Source organism: Arachis hypogaea, chromosome 5, assembly GCF_003086295.3.
Source record: "Arachis hypogaea cultivar Tifrunner chromosome 5, arahy.Tifrunner.gnm2.J5K5, whole genome shotgun sequence".
Classification (NCBI taxonomy): domain Eukaryota; kingdom Viridiplantae; phylum Streptophyta; class Magnoliopsida; order Fabales; family Fabaceae; genus Arachis; species Arachis hypogaea.
The window spans coordinates 36,147,878-36,157,876 of record NC_092040.1 but is presented as its reverse complement, the minus strand read 5'-3'; the positions used below and the strand labels follow the sequence as shown (position 1 = coordinate 36,157,876).

Here is a 9,999-nt window from a genome sequence, read left to right as displayed (position 1 = left end):
TTCCATGATCATATATGAGTTCACCTGGTATTCCATATCTACAGATTATGTTTTTCCAAAGGAAAGATTGTACCTTGTCGGCTGTGATTTGTGCTAATGGTTGTGCCTCTATCCATTTGGAGAAGTAATCTATGCAAACTAAAAGAAATTTTACCTGACCTGGTGCCTTTGGAAAAGGTCTTAGGATGTCCATTTCCCATTTGTAAAAAGGCCAACTTACTTCTGAGCTATGTAAGACCTCAGCCGGGCTGTGTATCACCTTCCGTGCTTCTAACAGTTATCACACTTTTGGACCTTGCTCGTGCAATCTCTTTTCATGGTTGGCTAATAGTACCCAGCTCTGACTAGCTTTGCTGCGAGTGCTTGGCCACCAATGTGGTTACTGCATACTCCTTCGTGGATCTCGTCTATTGCCAGGTCTGCCTCTTCCTTGCTAAGGCATTTGAGAAGTGGTCTGGAGAATCCGCGCTTGTATAGCTCGGTTCTCAGCATTGTGTAGAAGCTAGCCTGTCTTTTGAAGAGTTTTGGATTAGCTTTGTTTGATGGGAGTATTCCGCTGCTGATGTATGTTATTATCGGAGTCTTCCAGTCTTCGTCTTGCAAAATGCTCAGTATATGTGTTAGGTTTATGCTAGGCTTTTCTAGCGTTAGTTGTGAGAGTTTTGGTAGATTTTTTTGTTTTTCTTGTTGTTGCCAATTTGGATAAAATATCAGCTCGGTTGTTATTTTCTCTTTGTATGTGAATAATTTCAAAGTTTTTGAATTTTGAAATGAGTTCCTTCACTAAATGCCAATACTTTTCTAGTAGAACATCTTTTACCTGAAATGTTCCATTTACCTGTTGGACCACCAGAAGAGAGTCACAATGAACCGTGATTCCAGGTGCCTGAAGTCTTAGTGCGAGGGTCATTCCCGCAATAAGAGCTTCATATTCTGCTTGGTTACTACTGGCTTTGAAGCAGAATCGTATTGATTATTCGACTGTTATGTTCCTTCCATCATCCAATATGATTCCTGCTCCCGTTCCGTCATTGTTAGAGGCCCCATCCACATACAAAACCCAGTTCTTTGGTTCAGGCTGTTCACTTGGATTGGTCCACTCTGAGATGAAGTCGGCTAAAATTTGTGAGTTCAGTGCTGGTCTTGGTTGGTATTGAATGTCGAATTTCGATAACTCAATAGACCATTTTATTAGTCTCCCCGCTACTTCCGGCCTTGTTAAGATCTGCCAGAGTGGTTGGTCTGTCTGAACTATTATGGTATGACTTTGAAAATAATGTCTGAGTCTTCGAGCGTGATCACCAAGGTCAGAGCCAATTGTTCCAATTTTGGGTATCTTTTTTCAGTTGATTCAAAAACCTTGCTGACGAAGTATACTGGCCTTTATGCTTTCCCTGTTTCAAATACAAGAGCTAAAATTATAGCTTGGTCAGCAATAGATAAATATAAATAAAACGGCCTACCGAACTCTGATTTTTGTAGTATCTGGGGAGATGTTAACATGGCCTTTAATTCTGCAAAAGATTTTTTGTAAGCCTCGGTCCACTCAAATTGTTTACCTTTTGATATGGTTTGAAAGAAATGATATGACCTATTTCCTATTGTTGGCAAGAACCGTGACAGAGCTGCAATTCTTCCAGTCAGTTTTTGAACTTCCTTCACAGTCCTCGGACTGGCCATGTTGAGGATGGCGGTGCATTTTTCAGGATTTGCCTCAATTCCTTTGGATGTTAACATGAAGCCTAAAAATTTTCCTCCTTGTATGCCAAAGGTGCACTTTTCGGGATTAAGTTTCATGTTGTATGCTCGGACTTGGTGGAAAACCTCGGTCAGATCATTGCAGTGGGAGTCTTCTGCTGGGGTCTTGATCACCATGTCGTCGACATACACCTCCATATTTCGTCCAATCTATTGACTAAAGACTTTGTCCATTAGGCGTTGATATGTTGCACCTGCATTCTTAAGGCCAAAAGGCAATATTCTGTAACAAAAATTGCCAAATTCTGTTATAAAGGCTGTCTTATACTGGTCCTCTAGATGCATTAGAATCTGGTTATACCCAGAATATGCATCCATGAAGCTCAAACATTTGAAGCCTGAAGTGTTGTCCACTAATTTGTCAATACAAGGCAACGGGTATGCATTTTAGGGCATGCTTTATTGAGAATAGTAAAGTCGACGCACATGCGCCATTTACCTGTGCTTTTTCTTACCATGACAATCTTTGATAACCATGTTGTGAACCTTGCTTCTTTAATGAAACCTGCTGCTAGTAGCTTTGTTGTTTCCTCAAGGGATGCTTGCCTCCTTTCTGTTTTGAGGTTGCGCTTTTTCTGTGCGATGGGTTTGATCGACGGGTCTACAGCAAGTTTGTGGCAAATGATGCCGGGGTCTATTCCTGGCATGTCTGACGGGGTCCACGCCAAGAGATCGGCGTTGTCTTGTAGAATTTGTATTAGCCGAGATCTTTCCTGTCCTGAAAGTGCACTACCAATGTATGTGAATTTGTTAGGGTTATCATAAAATGTTACCTTTTCTAGTTCGTCCTTGGTTGTGGTCTTTCTTGACAGTCTTCCCTGGGTCCAACTCGTTAAGGAGAGGGAGCTCTTTCGAAGAATTAACGGCTCAAAGAGTTATGGGAATCCAAACGTGTGCTCTCACTCCTTGCTCCAATCCTTGGCCGTTCACCCTTATTATAGAAGAGTGAAGCTTCCTAGGCTTGAAACCTTGATTAACACATGTTGGTTTTTTTTTCTTCCAAGATCAGAATCAGCAGCGGCGTTCACAGAGGTAAGAGAGAGCAGAAGCAGTGACATGCAACTATACCTTTCTCTCTCAACTTTTTTCTTCAAGAATCTTGAATCTAGGTCGTTCGTCTTTACTTTGGCCCCAAGTTTGTTTCTTGACTATTGATTCAAAGCAAAGCACCATCGACTTCAATTTCTTCATAGTTTTCGGTTCGGTGCTTGTAGCCCAGTTAATTTATTCAACGTTCCTTGATGAAGTACAAATGGAGAAATCTCATTTTTGTGATTCTCTGTTCGGTTGAGATCTTCTCTCTTGTTGTAACCCATTTTCTTTTCTTTTTTCTTGCTTCAGAGATGATGTGATGTTAAAGAAAGAGAAGAGAGAGAAGAGAGAATTGTTAGTTCGGTGGATGTGAGAATGAATTCAAATGAATTGAAGTTCAAGTTTCAGGAGTGTAAGTTTTGGTTATGGATCACCAAATCAGGCTTGGTTTGGGCCAATGTGTTTTTATTTTTTATTTTGCTAAGGGTCTGTTTTTGTATGAGATGAGAAGCATTTGAGGTGGAGGCAAATGAACATTGGACATTGAGTGTGTGTGTGTATTTGGGCCAAATTCAGTTGGGGCTTAACTTCATGTTTCTTGGGCCAGTTTCAACTTAGTTTAATTTCTACACACTAAACCAAACAACATTACACAAAAAATTGATAATTAACCCAATAATATTTAGTCATCATCTTAATCATGATTTAGTTCACTAAACTCAACAATATGTATTTTATATTGATAACTAGATTGATTTTAGTGTACACAATATTTTTGCAAAATAATACGAGACTCAGGAGTTCTCATCTTGCTGCTTAGTAGGACTGAAACAAGCACATGGACGAAACTCAACAACTACTAGGGGATGGAGAGGAAGTTGTAAGTTGTAACTGGATTCTTCAATTTCTGAGTTAGAAGTCAAATATGTGTTATGATAAATGGCCTAAGCAAGATATAACTTGTTCTTACCGTCTATTATATTTGTTCTGCAGTTCTTATTTCTTTTTTATCTTTCGTTGGAATGTCTTCTTGAACTCGTCATTTGATGAAGTAGGAGTTTCGGATTAGCGATTTAATTTTTCCCACGCACTTTAGTATGTATTAAACTCAATATTTTATGGTTGATGACAGCACAATGTATCGTTAGCATAGCATGATCTCTCACAACATCAGTATCATTTGTCTGGAGTTAAGGTTGTTCGTTCATTTGTCACTTTCATGTGACATTTGCTAAGTACCTAGTCTACTCCGAAAAAGGAATGCTTAAAAATGAATCGTCGTTCTTTCTTTTGTCCCTGAATTGCACACTATTTCTTACAAAATGGGAAAAAAAAGCCTTTATGCTGTGTTTGTTTGATGAGACACAGACACTAATACATAGACACGGTGGTACACGTCCATCGTTTATTTGCTAAGACACAGATTTTCGAAGGACACGGTGACACACAAACATACATAAAATACATGTATTTGGTATCCTTCAAAAAAGATGAGACACGGAGACACATTGATGAGACACAAATATTTACTCTTTTATCCTTAGTAATTTACTCTTGTCCTTATTCCATTGGTGATAATATAAGGGTAAAATTGATATTTTATATATATTGTGTGTCTTGTCCAATATCACCAAACACAATAAAAAATTTGTGTATCTTTGTGTATATGTCTCTTTGTGTATTTGTATCTGTGTTCGTATATTTAAAAGACAATAAACAAACGCAGCCTTAGGGATGGATGCGCTTGTGTCAGCCGCGTAGGCAAACACTATACAAGTATATTCAATATTGGTTTTCTTTTCTTTCCCTCTGCTCAAGCTGAAACTATAGTTGACAACATACATATATACATATACATATATATATGCGGAAAACAAGGAGTAAGATTAACGTTCATCACATGCTAATTCATTTCATCAACGTAAGAGCAAAACAGTGATTTCTGATCCTCCACATGCACTGCAATAGGCTAAACTAATGCGCAATGCCGTGTGATCTGTTTTGTCTTCCGTTGGCATAAACATGTCTTCTGTGTTTGCATTTATCTATCGTCGTAATCGCCAGTAGCCAAATGCACATTTCTATTCCGGTGTATGTTCTGTCTTTTCTCCGCAACGCATGCCCTTTTATCCGCATGTATATATGTATACCCTATAATCGGGGTTCATTGAAATCAATCATCAGTCATCTGAATTTTGCTTACTGATTGCAAGAGTGAAGTATATCAGCAACATTGTTCCCATGCTTGACCTGTTTTTGTTCCACAGCATCACCAATTAGAGCAAATCAAAAGACAGAGAGTAATAAGATGACAAAGGATAAGTGTACTTACAAGGTAGCGAAGAACAGGAGTACCCTTCTAGGGTCAAGGGCCCACAAAGAAGAGCGTCGGAAACTATTTCTACGAGTAAGAGATTTGGCACTTTCGGCAGCGGTGGTGCCGGTGGGTGTTACAGGAATCTGATGATGGATGTGTGGGTTGATGGAATGATCGATGGACCCTACTCCCAGTAGTGCGGCCTTTTCGGGCGTGCATGACCCACCAACTGCTGCACACAACTTCAATCATCAATTCCACCCATCATACCAATACAAAGAAAAAAAACTATACATATACAATACAATACAAGTGGTAAAAGGGAGGTACACTTGACTTCACATGAAGTTGATAACTAGGGCCGTTAGATGATTTGACTTATTTAACTAAATTTTCATCTAATAACTCTCAACTATCAACTTCACGTGAAGTCGACTGCAGCTGAGTTTTCACCTTTATTATATCTATTTCACAACTTGTGGCCCCAAGTCCCCAACCCCCAAAACTACCATTCCAATGTACTTGCACCAAACTAGGCATGTAAATGTAATGTAATCATTCACTTTCCCCTAACCAACTAGCTAGCCATGTAAATGTAATCATCCTTCTGCTATATATGTTTGACCCTGCAGTCGTAGGGTCCTCTTTCACTTTCACTTACAACCTATACATATATAACCGATAGATGTTTATCGTTCTATATGATGATGATGATAGAGACGGCGATTATAATAATCCAGCAAGGTGAGACCTTCAATCAGGGGCACCCCACACATGCACAGCTTGGTAATAAAATATTTTTAATTAATTGAGACATAAACAAATTAATGTATAGAGGAATGAAGGACAAGTTTATTTTGTCACCTCTGTGGTTGTGTTCTACTTTTACTGTCTTACATCTACAATGAACCATGGCCAGCTAATAATAATGCAAACAAACAAATGCGGTGATAATTACATTATATTATAATAATTCTGTTCAACTAAAACAAAAGAAACAATATAGGTGGATCGCATGGTCCCCCCTGGCTTATCAGATATTCATATAAAACAAAATATAATATAATTTACAAGGAAATACAAGAGTACCTTTTGGTGAGGATGTAGCAGTATCCTTATCATGAAGTGTTGCATTTCCATTCACCTTCCTCTCGCCCCCACGCTGAGATCCTTTCCTAGAAAGGCTCCTCTGCAACTTTTTTTTTGAAGTTATTTTTAAAAATAAAATTTATAAGACTAAAAGAGTTACACAGTTAAAATGGTTAAATTCGATAGCCTGCTGATGCTGTAATTTTAACATTTCATAATCCATTCAAAATAAATGTTAAAGGGCGAAATAATTGGTAGTACTAGCAATAATCTTGAGAAAGACACTTGAACCAGTGGGCGCCAAAAAAAAAAGGAAAAAAGAAAAATTAATGGATATTGTCCTTTCAGTTCAGTGCATAATACTAATAATAAATTATAAATTAACGACAGTGGAAAATGGGAGCATGATTGCGAAGCTTAGCATTAAGATTAATAAGTGTAATAGGCCAACAGCAATAATAATGCACGGAAAAATAATAAAAAAAGTGAGGCTAGTAACTTTGAGCTTTGAGGAGTCTAAATTATGAATAAATTGGAGCAAAAGAAGAAAGAGAAGAGTAAATATGATTTAGGAAAGTAGAGGGAGAGGAGTACCGTGATTCTGGGATTATTATTAGGAGGAGGAGTGGTAGCGGTGGTGGTGGCGGCGGCAGTGGTGGTGGGGGAAGAGGAAGAGAAGGCATCGATGTGAATGACAAAGCTATCGGCAGCAAAGCGATCCAAATCCAGAGGCTGATGACAAATGGCAATGGAACAGTTACAAAATAAAGAATTAAAGAATTAAGAAAGCAAGGTAGCTAATTAAGAAGGATTCTTGCCGACTTAGGAGTTTCTGCTATTTCCATCGCGAGCATACACTCTAATTGACCTCCCAAGACTATGTATATTTCCCCAGTCCCAACCAGAAGAGAGAGGCAGAGAGAGCGGCAAAGGCACACGACACAGTAGATTACAGATGCATTGTCTTTCCAGACTTTTATTTACGTCTTTTCCCTCTCGCCTTTTAATGTTAAATAATATTCTTCTCACGTGAATTTTAGTCTATCCATACACTTTCATTTTTTCAACTAATTTCAATTAAATTTAGGTAAAATTTAGCTGTGAATATAGTTAAAAGATATTAAATAATTTAATTAATTTAATTAAATTTTTATTTAACAATTTTTAGTTATTAATTTTAAGTAAAATTTATTGTAACTGAAATTTTATCTTAATTTTATAGTGTGTGTTTGAATTGTGGTATGTGAAATTGAAATTTAAATGAAAGTAATTTTATAAAATTAATTTTGAATAAAAATAAGTTTGTGCTAACATGATTTATGTTTGGCAATTTTATACTAAAATTAATTTTAATAAAATAAATATTATTTAAATAATATTAATTAAAATCACTTTTAGATAAATAATTACTAAAAAAGAAATGATATTAAATATAATATTATTTTTTATATATACATTTAATTTTTTTATTTTTTTATATGTTTTTATATAGTATATTTTTAGTATTTTTATTATTTTTTTTAGTATGGTATAATTTTTTATTATTATTATTATTTGTGATTACTTTTTTAATTTATTTTACTTAATAGGATTAATAAATTATATTATAAAAAGATAATAATAAATATATTGTACCAAAATTACAATTATAAAAATATATAATGTGAAACAAAAAATTAATAAAAATATAAATAATAAATAATAAAAAAAGAGTTCATATAAAAAAATAATAAAATTTTTATAAATAATACAATAATATGTATAAAGAATAAACTTGGTAAAAGAAAAATAAATGTTGAATGTCAATGGAAAAAGTTGGCAGACGCTAGAAATTGTTGTTTCTTTTAAACGTGATTTTGTTTACAAAATCACTTCTGCATTCATAAAGAGAAAAATTAGCCAAACAAAAAATCGAAGTTTTCAAGAAATTGTAACGTGTTTTTTTCCTCCCAACATATTTGCCAAACACACCCATATTTTTTATTATTAATTTATAAAAATTATAGTATTAATATTTAATGTAAATTTTAAAATTAAATTATAACTTTTTAAAAAATTATTTAAGTACTTATAAAAAAATTAAAAAAATAACTTTTTTTAAAATAAAAGTTTTTTTATTATTTTTTAGAGTAAAATATTGTTTTTGTCTCTAACGCTTGGGGTAAGTCCAAAGTTGTCCCTAACATTTGGTTCAATGTTGTCCTGACATCATAGTTATCAGAACCGAACCGGTAATCAACCCGGTGAGATCACTGGGTCACCGGGTTACTGGTTCAACCGTTGAGTCACAGGTTAAACCGGTTGACTCGGTTATAATTAAATAATTATATAAAATTTAATTTTTTTATACTAAAATTTTTTTATGCAAAATTAAATTATTTTAATATATCAATAATTTATTAATTAATTATATTAATTAAATATATGTTGAAAAAGAGTTAATATTAATAAATATTATATAATTATCAATAACAAAAATATGGTATGATTAATAAAAATATTTTTGTTTATCTTTTTAATTTAAAGAATATTTAACAACATTTAATATTTTTAATAATTATGTAAAATTAAAAAATAATTAATTTAAGTGAGTAAATATAAAATAAAAAATTAATTAAATTAAATATAAAATTAATCATTAGAATAAAAAGACAAAAGTGTAAAGAAATTTTAAATTTTACATGAATAAAATAGTTAATAAGATAAAGTTATTAATTAGGATATGTCTAATAAGTTATAATATATTTATAAAAAGGCATCAAAAATATCAAAAAAGCATGGTAGCTTGGTGGTTACAAATTCCATTATTTTCCGAGGAGTGCCGAGTTCGAATCCAGCAGGAATTTTGACGGCGGGAGAAAATTGAAATGATTTTGAAACATTAGGGACTTAAATAGAACGAAAATATTGGGGGACAAAAACGATATATAGAAATAAATTTTAGTTTTATTTTTCAATAATATCAATTATTTTTTAATCACATCTAAGTAAATTACACTTAATCACACTACTTTTATTCTAAATAAATTTTTTTAAAATATTGGGGGATAAAAACGATATATAGAAATAAATTTTAGTTTTATTTTTCAATAATATCAATTATTTTTTAATCACATCTAAGTAAATTATACTTAATCACACTACTTTTATTCTAAATAAATTTTTAAATAGAACGAAAATATTGGGGGACAAAAACGATATATAGAAATAAATTTTAGTTTTATTTTTCAATAATATCAATTATTTTTTAATCACATCTAAGTAAATTACACTTAATCACACTACTTTTATTCTAAATAAATTTTTTTAAAATATTGGGGGATAAAAACGATATATAGAAATAAATTTTAGTTTTATTTTTCAATAATATCAATTATTTTTTAATCACATCTAAGTAAATTACACTTAATCACACTACTTTTATTCTAAATAAATTTTTTTATATTTTTATTCTAAAAAATAATTGATATTATTGAAAAATAAAACTAAAATTTATTTCTATATATCGTTTTTGTCCTCAATGTTTTTGTCTTATTTAAGTCCCTAATGTTTTAAAATCGTCTCAATTTTGTCCCGCCGTCAATTCTGTTAATGGATCCCTAACAGCGGGACAACATTGAGTTAATTTTGAAACGTTAGAAACTTAAATAGGATGATTGAAATGTTTGGGACAACTTTAAAAATTATCCCAAACATTGAAAATAAAAAGATAGTTTACTCTTTTTCTTAAAATAAATATTTTTAAAATTAAAAAATCAAATAAAAAATAACTAATTTATAAGTTATTTTTAATATAAATATTT

At 32.9% G+C, this 9,999-nt stretch overlaps 1 protein-coding gene across 4 annotated transcripts; it reads right to left on the bottom strand.

Annotated features, from left to right (window-relative positions):
* Window positions 1-4,567: 4,567 nt before the first annotated feature.
* On the bottom strand, window positions 4,568-7,275 carry LOC112801220 (uncharacterized). 4 transcript variants are annotated; one of them, XM_025843836.3, is made up of 5 exons: window positions 7,015-7,275; window positions 6,791-6,928; window positions 6,197-6,302; window positions 5,123-5,336; window positions 4,568-5,040 (listed from the first exon to the last, which is right to left on the bottom strand). In XM_025843836.3, exons 1-5 carry the CDS (start codon window positions 7,048-7,050, stop codon window positions 4,971-4,973), a joined length of 564 nt encoding a protein of 187 aa, XP_025699621.1. In that variant the 5' UTR covers window positions 7,051-7,275; the 3' UTR covers window positions 4,568-4,970. The 4 variants fall into 4 exon arrangements, with proteins under 4 accessions (XP_025699621.1, XP_025699620.1, XP_025699622.1 ...); XM_025843835.3 differs by having other exon boundaries at window positions 5,123-5,339; window positions 7,015-7,253; XM_025843837.3 differs by having other exon boundaries at window positions 5,123-5,339; window positions 6,197-6,296; window positions 7,015-7,184.
* Between the last annotated feature and the right edge of the window lie 2,724 nt (window positions 7,276-9,999).

What these genes read in the sequence shown, in the direction of transcription:
- LOC112801220 (XM_025843835.3), bottom strand. Translation starts at nt 7,050, where the DNA reads ATGCTCGCGATGGAAATAGCAGAAACTCCTAAGTCG. An exon ending in TAGCAGAAACTCCTAAGTCG is followed by an intron (nt 6,929 to 7,014) that starts GCAAGAATCCTT and finishes ATTTGTCATCAG; the next exon opens with CCTCTGGATTTGGATCGCTT. An exon ending in TGCTACATCCTCACCAAAAG is followed by an intron (nt 5,340 to 6,196) that starts GTACTCTTGTAT and finishes AGTTGTGTGCAG; the next exon opens with CAGTTGGTGGGTCATGCACG.